Source organism: Fringilla coelebs (genome assembly GCF_963513975.1).
Source record: "Fringilla coelebs genome assembly, chromosome: 11".
Lineage (NCBI taxonomy): Eukaryota > Metazoa > Chordata > Aves > Passeriformes > Fringillidae > Fringilla > Fringilla coelebs.
In genome coordinates this window covers 14607542-14619593 of record NC_140037.1, presented here as the reverse complement: position 1 = coordinate 14619593, position 12052 = coordinate 14607542, and the positions used below count along the sequence as shown (strand labels likewise).

The following is a 12052-nucleotide window of genomic DNA, read 5'->3' as shown; positions in this document are numbered from 1 at the left end:
CTCCTGGGACTCACTGATTCCCCTTGGCTGTACTCCCTATACGAAACTCCCATCACCACAAATGCACCTGAGTCCCTGCAGAGACCCACATAAGGAAGAAGGACCAGAAGGACCAGCTGTCCTTTGCAGAGAAAACCCTCCCAACAGGCATGAACTTGGCCAGAAACTGTTCCTGTGCCCCCTCTTAGGAAATCAGGACATTGCAGAGCACATCCAAATTATCCCAGCCACAGCACCAAGTTTAATCCTCCCCTTTTGACTGCTGCAGGTGGCTGGGGGTGTGTCTGCCCTGGCCAGACCCGTGACAGGGTCAGTGTAACATCCCACACCCTTCTCCTCTCCCCACTGCTTCCCGGGATGTGCAAACCGAGCCCGCGGCAGCGCAGCTGGGCACAAACCTCCTGCCAGGACAGGCACACGCTTCTCCAAGCTGAATTGGGAATTACTGTTTCAGTGTCCCGGGCAGTGTCTGGGATCACAGGTGGGTCTCCGGAGATCACACGGTATTCAGAGAGCCCCACGCTGACCTCGGGAAGGCCGGCGGCCAGCCCCGCCCGAAGCCCCAGCTCATTCACACCGCAGGGAAGCCCAGGGACTGCCGCGACTTTGATTGAAGTGCTTCATTTCAGACTGCCCCCATGAGGTAATTAAAAGAACCTGAGTATTTAGCTTACTTACTCTTCTTTTTAGTAATTCTTTCTCACCTCAAATTAGCTGGATAACTCTTTCCCAATGCTCTTCCCAGTTTGTCTGTGTCCTTCTTCCACTGCAGGGCCAGGATTTGCAATCTTCTATGATTCAGTCAGTAATCAGAGCAAAAATAATCAGGAGAGTTTTACTGACCAAGTCTATAAGCACTACAGTTTCTTAATATTTAGTATTTAGCAAACACACATCAAGAGAACATACTTCTGTTCCAAATCCCAAATTACTGAAAGCATACAGTACCAGAGATGCTCAACTTTTGATCAAAATTCCCTTTATCCTGTATTAAAATCTCACCAACACCCCAACAAACCAAAACCCCAAAATATTTAAGAGACAAGTCCCTGTATTTAATAGTACTAACATTTGATACAAAACAGAGATTTTAATGGCATTTAGACCAGGGACAAATGGCTCAAAAGAAAGGTGTAAACTTGGCTGAATGCAGGAAGGCAAACCTGGAGCTCCCGGAAACCACTGGAGAAGGGCAGCACATCTGTCACTTCACAGCAGGCACCACACTGCACAACCAGCCCTTGGCATCTAAAAAAGGGCAGGGACAGAGGGACAGGAACCAGCCCCGCCATGATTCCAACTAACATCCAATTTTCATAACAATCCAGAGAAGTAATAAAGTAACCACACAGAGAATGATTTACGACCCATTGAGAAAACTATTGTTTATTTAGAAAAAAGGTTACACTGGTAGAATTTAGCAGATAAAAAAATTCTTTTTTTTTTTTTTTTAAAAATGTCATTGTGAAATTTTCAGACTAAAGTTCAGCAATACAAAGCTCCTGTAGCTGTAACTGAAACTTAATTTATTTCAGTTTTGAAGAGAGCGTTTCCAATCAATCTAAAAACAACATGACAAACAAAAGGTGTGACAAGGGACAACTGAGCACAGGTTTAGATTGGGATGGGACAGGGTTCATTCACTGTTTTTTTAAACAAGTCAACGTTATACACAATATACAAATATTCCCTAAGCATTGCATGAAAACAGTGCTCCCACTTAACTTTGTTTTTTTTAGTTACCGATATTAAAAACAGGCCAAGTAATAAATAAAAACTGAGTTTAAATGAGGTAAATCCAAAAAGGTTCAATAACTGTTTATTTGTGGTTTTCAAACATCTAAAAGAATGCAATTTCAAATTGAAAGAATTACTACACTCAGGCAGTATTTTCGACAAACTAAAGTGGAACTATGTACACATGAAACCTCATTTGCACTATGGCAACTGTTTGTTTGCAGCACATTGTGCTAAAATATGGAACAGGTAACACTTTCAGCCAGGTACTGAAAATAAATGTATAAGAAACTAAGCAACAAGTTAAAAATACAGTAATGTACAACTTAACAATTAAGTCCTTAGCATGGGGAAATAAAGCAGAGAACTGAATAATTTAAGGAGATGCAGATGGGTCCTCTTCATTCACAATTTTCTGTGCAATCTATACTCTGGAAAATACATTTCTGGTCACAGCTGGATATCTTCCCATTTCAATGTCACCTGCAACAAAGGTGTACATAATTAGAATTAGATGTTCAAATGAACACTGATCTCGCAACTTCACATCTTATTTCATTCACAAGTCCAGAATGAGGGGGGAAATTATTTTTATCATTCCATAGCAAGAACTACATTACTGTGAACACTGCCCTGTAAGTAGTGAAACACTAATTTAAACATACAAATAGGAAACAAGTAGTCACTTGTGAGGGTAGAAACTCCTTTAGAAGTGCAACCCCCTCAAAATCTTACTAGCTCTAAATTAGGCAAGAAATAAATGCAGCCAATCAGACATTGTACATTAGGGAGAACAATATCAAAGATTTAACAGGAGCACAGGATAAGATTCCACAACTGTGCTGCTATACAAAGCACTTTTTCATACTTCACTATGCACACAGTGGGGTGCTGTCAGTGTTCCAGGCCAGAAGCTCCAGCCCATTACACAGCTGGATGTGAATTCCACAGTACAACTGACATTTACCTGAGCACTTGTTATTTACACTCAGCAGAACATAGTTGTGCTTTTTTAACTAATGACTTTATATCCTTAAATCCTCACTCTATATTGAATTGCTAGTCAAGACAAAACTTCATATTTTATTATTAAAGAAGCTGTAAGTGCTTAGTAGTGAACTTCATTTACCAAGACTGCCTTTTTCCTTCTGTTCCAAAGCAGCATTTAAAAGAATAGGGGAAAAGCTGGGATTCTTCTACAGTGATCAGACAATAACAGCTATGAGGAACAGAGCCAAGAAAATTCCAGCAAATTCTTTCCAGAGAATGCTCATAGTTTTCAGTTTAGAAAATATTCACAGAAGTATCTTTCATTATTTCAAGAAGATAAAAATAAATAGTAGTAAGAAGCAATAACCTGAACTCCCATCTTTTTACCACCAAAGGGCAGCAGGTACCAGCACACGCTGTGTTACCCAAACCCCTCACTTACATGCCCTCAGCTGCCGGGGCTGGATGAGCCCAGACACCAAATGGAACATGAGATCCTTTTTCAAATAAGCCCCCTTTGCTCTGAGGTCACAATCCAGGAGTGGAGACTTTTCTCAGACATCCAAATTTTTTTTTCCTTTTCATTAAGTGCCTTATGTATAAAGATTAATAGCAGTCTGTGACTAAAGTTGGATAGATAAGTTAACTAATTTAAGTTCACTGTGACACTTTCCTTCCCATATAACTGAAAACAAAACATTTCAAAACTCTTAAAATGGCTCAGTGTAGAGGAGAAAAAAAACCTGCCCTAATACCTATAAAACAAAATTTAAGTGTCCACATAGCTCCACAGGTCTGAAAAAAGCCCCAACCATTCAGAGCCCCATCAACTACAAAGAACAATTAATTCTTCCAGAAGTCCCAGTCTGAATAAAGGTTACTCAAAATACTCTAAAGTTTCTTTTCTTTCTTTAAATAGTCCATGTTTCCATGCCCAAGTTTTCCTTTATCTTGTTCCTCAGATAAGACCAGATAAAAGATTATGCAGAGACAATGAGCTGACCAACTGCACCGTGTAGCATTGTGGTTTAAAAGCTATTGCTTTTGTGCAAGTAAGATGAAGATACAAAACTTGAGTTTGCTACATATTAGGCAAGATTTTGCTAAGTAACATGTAGATTATCAAGGCTGATGACTAAAAGAATTACATAAATCCACCTCGGCTTTTGTATGGCAACTTTTCTTGGAAAAAGCAACAAAGATGCAACTCCACCAACCACTGCTGACACACCATATCCTCTGCCTCTTCTTTTTTCCCCCCCCAAAAAAATCTGAGCATCTGTATCATCTCTGCAATGATGACAGGGAAATATTTTTCTCCTCAAGCAGTAATAAAAATTTTAAATACTAATAATATTTTTAAAATATAAATAATAATACTATTTTTAAAACCCAACCCAAACCCACCCATACTCACAAAAAACCCCAAACATGAAACACCATCAATCAAAAAAAAAAAAAAAATCCCCACAAAACAAGCAAAAACCCCCCAAAACACCATCCAACCACCCTGGGTGATTTTAGGCTGTTTTGTCTATATATCCATTACCAGTTAACAGGGCCCATGGGAGATACCAAATCAAAGAAATTAAGTAGCAAATATTTTTACCTTTCCTGAAAGAATCTTCATTATCTATGCTTGTCTGAAGATTTATGAGTAAATTCATTGTTAAGGAAAAAAATATGTATTTTGCTACATATAATAAAAGGAAGTTCATTTGCAGAAATTTTCTGAAATGTCAGTGTTTAAAAGGATATTGTTTCTTTTCTTCTTTCCCCCCAGTACTGTCCCGCTTTTCTTTCTTCTCTGTTTTTTCTTTATCATGTCTTGATTCCTTTAAAAATACACATATGGAAAATAGCTTATTATGGTGCCCACTGTACAGGACTTTTAGGAAGACTGTAATATTTAACATTATAACTGGACACAGCTTAAAAAAACAATCATCACTCAAAATGACAGTACTCAGCTTCTGTGATTTCTGAGATTATTTTCTTTCTCATCCACCTCCCTGGTTAGTGCCAGCAGCAGAGCTGCAAGTGGGAACCACAGTTCGGTGAATACAAATATAACCGCAACATACCTGCTTTCACCAAAAGAAGCTGTGCTGTGCATGTGGAAATCTGAATTACAGGCTAGTTTATATGTAAGTTAAGAGCAGTCTGCAAATATTTTAGATTATTCAGAACCTGTAAATTCTGAATTTTCCTGGCTACTGCCAAAATGAACTAGTCCTCCAAACTATCCTGCTCCTGCCATGAGTGACTGCTAAGATATTTAAAGCCACAAGATATCAGAAGTTTCAGAAGCATTGTCTTACACATTCACAGGATATCTTTTAAATTTAGGCTACAAAGCAGCAGTAAATTTTAGGAAAAAAATATCAACTCGTTCTGTCAGCAACAACAACAAATAAACAAGAGAAGAGGTTATTTTACCTTTTTGCTACCAGAGGAACTCTTCTCCATCTTTTCTGCCTTGATTGAATCACCTTTCTCTTTTCCTGAAGATTTTGATTTGTTTTTCTCCTTCTCCTTTTCATTTAAGCGAGGGGAATCAGAAGGACTTTCACTTTTGCTATGTTTTGAAGAACCAGCTAAAAACAGAACAGAAAGTTGTAATTCACAACAAGCAAAAGCCTGACAAACACCCAAAAAGTAAAATACATACTTGTGCCATTTTCCTCTTTGCGTCGTTTAGTTGAATCCTGCGGTACCTCTCGGTCACTGTTTGAATGATCCTGGCACCAAATACAATTATGCAGATGTTAGCAGACTAAAACATACTCCTGAAGTAGCACCTGCTTGTATTCTTATTTTGGAGAACTAATTTTTGAATACTTAGAATGTAACTGAGGTGCTACATCTTGTGTGAAGTTTCTGGAGATCAGTTTGGAGGGAGCAGAGGTTTGAAAACATTAGTGCAAACCAACCCTTGAAAAAGTAACAGAACAAAAGTGCCACCTCTGATATAGATCACTTCTGCTCAAATGGGCTGTACAGCCAATTATTACTGCAAGGGCTTGGAACAGAAAGCTTTCAAAGGACATACCAACTGTCTGAACTAGTTCATTAAAAATGTCACCAACCCTTTTCCGATCTTTCCTGTCCTTTTCATCTTTCTTCTCTCTCTCTCTGGATCTTTCCCTTGACTTGTCCAAATCTTTCTTCTCCACTTCTCTCTCCTTACTCTTGGACAGTGTTGGAGTAGTGTGGTTTATGTAGTGCTGTTAAATTAAGGCAACATCACCAAATATTAGTATGTATTCCTAGACATGTAAATAAAAAGAAGTCTTATTCTAACATATCAGATCTAGCTCAAATATTAAACATAAATACTTTATTAACAAAACAAAGAGTGATTGAAGACATGTTCAAACTCGTCATCTATAATTTAACCTACAGCTTTTTTACTCAATTTACTCAATTCAACAATATTTCCTCCTAACTGAAATATTTATATTAAAAACACACAACACTGTTCACCAGGACTGTTGGATGCAAGAACACAAATCAGACACAGGGCTACAGGAACAGGATATGAAGGTTGCATTATTTAAGACAATACTTTGAGTAATGTCTTTAATCTAATTTCTAACCTTCAAATGAGAAAAACAGCTACACATAGAAAATAATTATTAATTTCTCTAATATGTTCTAGATTGTTATTTCACTATCTCTTCTAACCAATTCTGGTAAACTTCATAAAACAGGCAGGACATCTGTTATATAAATATGGATACATTACAGTAATTATATCTGTCTTTTTAAAAACAATTATATAGTTAGATCTAAAAAATATATTAGGAGCACATTTTAAATTAAAACCACTTCCCTTGGTATTTAAGTTACACCAGCACACAGATTTAAATCAGTATATTTTGTTCTTTCCCCAGTTCCATAAGTTAACAATTTTATCTGGGGACAAAAATATCTTTACTAAAATGTGCTCTGTATTTCTTTTTAGAGAGACACCTTACTTAAAAGGACACCAACAAAAGAGGGAAATGGAAGATTAGTTTAAAACAATCAAGATAACACTTGAACCAAACCAATTAGTGTTTCAACTTTCAAAATTAAAGTAATCCCGTCCTTCTCCAGTTTCAGTAAATGTTTAACTTACCAAAACCTGATGTTAGTGATTCTATGTTAAAAGTCACACTGACAAAATTTAGGTCTCTTTCCCTTTATTTCACTGGAATTTTATTCTCCTACAACAGACTGAACCTTCAATACTTCTTGCACTAGGTACTTCTTTTTGCTTTTCGCTCACTCCTCTTTTCTTATTCAATTTCCTGCAATGCCATTCCACAAGTAAATTTATTCCTGCTCTCTTCTTTGCTGACAATGACATGCAAATATGTTTTCTCTAAACAGCCCCATTCAGTTGTCTCCTAGAGTTGCTTTCCACAGGAGAAAAGAGCAACCCCATGGCTCTGCTTTCTCCTATTCCAGTTCTTGTGTTCTCACGGCTATTCATGACAGATTTCACTGCTCCTCTACCATTCCAATGCAGAATTTTGGAAAACTACATCCATCCTGCCCCACCTCCTTCACCCAGAAAGACTTTATCACCTTGCTTCTAGCAATGCTGCCAGCTGATGACACATCAAATTTTGGGTGCTTTGGTGTGGTTTGTAACTTGGACAAATGCCAAAGCAAGGGAAAAAACCAACACACCCTAACTCAAGTCTGGCACCATTTATTTTACAACCTGCAGTGTAAACCAGTATTTCCATTGTCTGGCTCTAGAAACTGAGCAAAGTCAGGAATAAAGAAAGTCTAAGCAGACAACAGCGCTAGAATTTTAACTTTTAGTGGAAACTAAACTCATAAATCTTACAGGCATCTGAACATCCCATCCCTTCCCCAAATAAGTACATGGAAGTAAAGAACATTTAACTTGTCTTACACCATGTACAGGGAACATTGCCTTGAACTGCTTTAAGTCTGTTAGAACGGCACTGAAGAGGGAAGATTAGTTCATTAAGTGAGAAAAACTAGAAAAGAACATTTAGAAAAGGAGGGAATGGGTTGGACAACCTCCCAGTTCCCCAAACACTAAAAGAATAAATCCATTAAAAGGTCACACAACTGCAATACACTTCCAGCTAAGTCTACACAAACACATTACAGTTAATTCTAAAACATAACTTTTCAAATTAACTGGAAAAATAAAGCTGTTTGCTGTTAATTTGATTACAAACAGTTCCACTGCCTGCTTAATTAAATCAATGTGCTAATACGTAAAATAAATACTTTTAAATAAAACTTTAGCTTAAGGAATGAAAACAAACAAAATTTCAATTACCCAACTGAATCTTGACTCATACAGTAAGGAAGGGAAAAGTGAGGTTTTACAGGTTCCCATATACCAGCCTTCAGGCAGAGGCAAGCTCAAGACAAATACTATACTTTTCTAATTAAAAAAAAATTACATATACAAGATATGTTGATGATTTATAGAAGTATCTAGATTTGATCTCCAGACACTGTAGTTTCATCAAGGGTAAGACTTAAGGATGTTTCCCATATACACTATCCCCATAATCAGATACAGTTGGTATTGGAAAGATTCAATTAAAAACAAAAAGTCCACCTGAGTGTCCATTAAAGGATCACAGCTATTTTGATTTAAAATGTACAAAGTGTTCTGAACACTTTGCATAAAGATAACTACGAAAACAACAGTGTAAATACAGAACATGGAAATCCGTAACACATTTTTAAATTAAGTGTATATAAGCAATCCTAGGTAAACCCAAAAGGTATTGAAAAATGTCCAAATGGTCAGCATTTTCCCAGGGATAAACCTTTGTGCAGTTTAGTAACACACTGGTTCTGATCATGTAACCAAAGACTTTAACAGCAACTTTAGAAGATTTGTTACATCCCCTGATGTATCAGCAGGTGTGCAGTGGCTGTGACTGTTACTGTACCACAGTTACAATGTGCTTGAGTTCTAAAAGAACAACAAAATAGTTACAGAATCTGTCTAAAATAGAATATTCCCAGTGCTTGTTAGGCCACACCCATAACACTGTGCTCATTTTTGGTCCCTGCTATGCAAGAAGGATGTGGACAGGCTGGAGATGGTGCAGAGAAGGGTCACAAAGGCTGATCCAAGGCTTGGGAAAGCAGACATGAGAGGGAAGGCAGGGTGAACAGCGTTTGCTCAGTCGTGAGAAGGTTTAGGGGAGACCTTAGCACCATGTGCCAGTATTTAAAGGGTGGCTACCAAGGGAGATGCCCTTTTAACATGGGAAAATAATGGGTAATGGATACAAGTCACTCCTGGGAAGATTCCAGTTGGACACAAGAGGGAATCACTTCACACCAAGAACATATCAGCCATTGGAGTATCTCCTCAGGGAAGTGATGGATTCCCCAACACTGGACACTTGGAAGATCTGGCTAGACAGGGTGCTGGGCCAGCCTGCCTATACCACTTTTTTTTTGCCAAAAAGCCTTGACTAGCTGATCCTTGAAAGTATCTTCCAACCTGGGATTCTGATTCTATGAACTCTTGAGAAGATTCTTTAGTATCCCTTCTCCTAAGGTAATGAAACTGAAGTGAATTTACAGGAAGCAAATACACAAAGATGATAATTCAGGAGGCTGTCTCTGATGCTTAGAAACACAATACTGTAGTATTAGAAGATGAATACAGTTATATGGGGAAAGAGTATCAATATTCCAGAGACGTCTCAACTATTCTTTAGCTAACTACTGTTCTCTAATTGGTATATTCAAAACCACTCAAACAATTCTAAGAACTATTTTAGCTATTCTATCAGCTCTTCAGCCAAATAAATGGCTTAACCATAAGGACATTTCTGTGTATTCAAAAGTTTTAGAGAGGAATAGAAGAGACACTGACATATGACATCTCTTCAAAATATTAACAGAAAAGTAAATTCAGGGTATTTTTGTTATGTTGCTTCTACATTATCAACCATATCTCCTGTACAGAGAAGTTACACACCAGGACAAAAAAACCCATCCTCTTATTACTATGCTAGTATTTACTGGAATGGAATTTGAATTTCTGATGGGAGTTTGCCACAAGAGCAAAAGTTAATTTCTCTCTGCAACAAAACATGAAAATAAACTTGGCTGGTTTCTAAAAGATTCAAACCTTTGCTGAAGATTCCTTGAGTTCGTTGAGGTTGTCCTGTAGAAAATGAACGGAGATGACACGTGAGCTGGAATAGTTTTCAGAAACCAGAGGGACTTTGGGAAGCACGGCCGTGCCCTTGAAACAAAAAACAGCTACTTCTTCTGGAATAAATCTTATGTTAATACCATACTTTGAATAAAGCTAGAAACTGAAATACTTTTTAAAAAGAAAGTGGGGGGAGGGGAAAAAGACAGTCATCATCTAGTCTCTAGACTTTGCTATTAAATAAACTACAAAATAAGTCTATATCTAATTTTTCCTAAAAGAGTGAAAACACACTCTCCTGGCTAGACAAAAATATAAAGAAAAAGTAGTCATCTCTAAATATAGCTGAACAAGAGGTGAACCAGGTTTAAAATACTTGTAAACCTGTATCTTCTCCACTTTCAGTTAAATGTGGTAGAAGTCACGCTAGAATGACCTTACACTGCTATTTATAAAAAATGTCATTATTGAGTAGTTATCACTGTCACTTGTTTCCTCAAAACTAGTAAAAGCTATTTGAATTCTCCAAAATTAAGTTAAATATTTCAAGTAAATCTTACATAGAAAAAGATGTACTTTGAAAAAAAAGGAAAAAGAGAAGAGCTTGTTCTAAAGTTGGTAAGATGGTGAAGTTTAAAGACCCATATAATCCATCACAGTGCTCTTGATGAAGTATTGGTAACTTACAGTTGCAAATGTTCAACGTACTGCAAATTCAAAGATTCCATGAACATAGATGGTTTAGAAATAATATAAATATGGAGCAAGGAATGGCTACCCTGAGTCTTCAAGTAGGCTACGCCCATGGTTTTGTGCTGCGCTTGAGTGCTTGGGGTTTCTCTTTGCTGGGTAGGAGGCTTGGTGGCCACATCTGGTTTTATCGTAACGCAGGGCTCAACATGGTGGGAACCCATTGGAAATAAACAAACCTCGAAGGGAAGGTACAACAGAAGCTGCATGCGCACTGAATATACACAACTACAGGAGAACTGATCACCAAGGAGACTTTAAAATGGAACTCCTTTCAAGACTCCTCCTTAGAAGGCACATATCGGTATGATGCTCATCAAGAAGCCTGATGAATTCAGAGGTATCGTACATCCCGTATCATCCAGGAATCTTCAGTGCTACAGATTCTTCAAAGAAGTGCAGAAAAATATGCTCCACTCTGTTGCAAAGACTCATTTGCTTGTAGCTACCATTGCACTCCAAAAAAACTGACTGCTTAAAGCAATGAGGCACTTCTGTGTAAAAATTTTCTTGAAATTTCCAAACACTATTTTACAAAATTTGTGCTAGGTCCTTGAAGCATTATTTTGGTTAATTAAAAAATATTTTAATAGAAAAAAAGACAGTCCGCCAATAAAGAAAAGGAATGCATTTTCTAATGCAACATAAAACCTCCAGTGGTTCCAGTGTATACTTGGCACAAAACTTGAAGGAAGTCGAATACTGGCATCCCAAACTCGTGAGCCTAACATGGGTGCTGCCTTCCTCAGGCTATACTAACCTTTACTGTTGAGGAATGTGACGGAGAAGAATGTGTATCAACTTTGCGGCGTTTTTGTTCTGAGGAAAAAACAGAACAATGGCATTATTAAAACAGCTCAAAGAGTTTGAGAATCAAATAATATAACTTTCTGAAGTACCAACACAAGCTAGATTTCTTACCACTATGTGAATTTTATTTTCCTTAAGATATGTAGAGTTAGGAGCATACCTTGACCATCTTTATGAAAGTTTGCAGCAAAAGTAATGTGAACAAACAGCTGCAAAATTATGCTCACTCCAAACTTCTATTTTATAGAAGTCAGGATCTGAATTTCAGAATTTCTATGAAGACCCTGAACAGGTGAACCCTATGAACAGCATTACAGTCCTCCCTTATGGGGTTTGCCTTAAGCAGAACAAATATAAAACTCAACATCAGCCTCAAATAATACTTTAAGGATTTGCTCACCCTTAATATAAGAAGAAACTGATAAAGCTTTCTGCATCCTTCTTAAGGATGCAAATGCCTGTATCTTTCACTGTTTTCTTCCAATTCAAAGGTTGACATGAAGCTCTCTCTCACACAAGAGGTTTTTGCATTACACTTGCAAAACTCACATGGTCAAAGTTATACTAACACATTTTTATAAAAGAACATTTAGACTTACA

The 12052-nt window shown here is 37.4% G+C and overlaps 1 protein-coding gene across 7 annotated transcripts in view; it reads right to left on the bottom strand.

Annotated features, from left to right (window-relative positions):
* Positions 1-1365: 1365 nt before the first annotated feature.
* Positions 1366-12052, bottom strand: part of THOC2 (THO complex subunit 2) — a 47795-nt gene continuing 37108 nt past the window's right edge. For 4 of the 7 annotated variants that reach the window (XM_084212838.1, XM_084212839.1, XM_084212840.1 and 1 more), the window contains 8 exons: positions 11403-11461; positions 9866-9901; positions 5817-5954; positions 5399-5468; positions 5167-5324; positions 4486-4562; positions 4337-4384; positions 1366-2220 (listed from right to left, as the gene is read on the bottom strand). In XM_084212838.1, coding sequence (XP_084068964.1) covers positions 4357-4384; positions 4486-4562; positions 5167-5324; positions 5399-5468; positions 5817-5954; positions 9866-9901; positions 11403-11461 — 566 coding nt within the window. In that variant the 3' untranslated portion in view covers positions 1366-2220; positions 4337-4356. Of the gene's footprint in view, positions 2221-4336; positions 4385-4485; positions 4563-5166; positions 5325-5398; positions 5469-5816; positions 5955-9865; positions 9902-10452; positions 11462-12052 lie in introns of those variants that run through there. The other 3 variants (XR_014616429.1, XR_014616430.1, XR_014616431.1) reach the window with 3 other exon arrangements.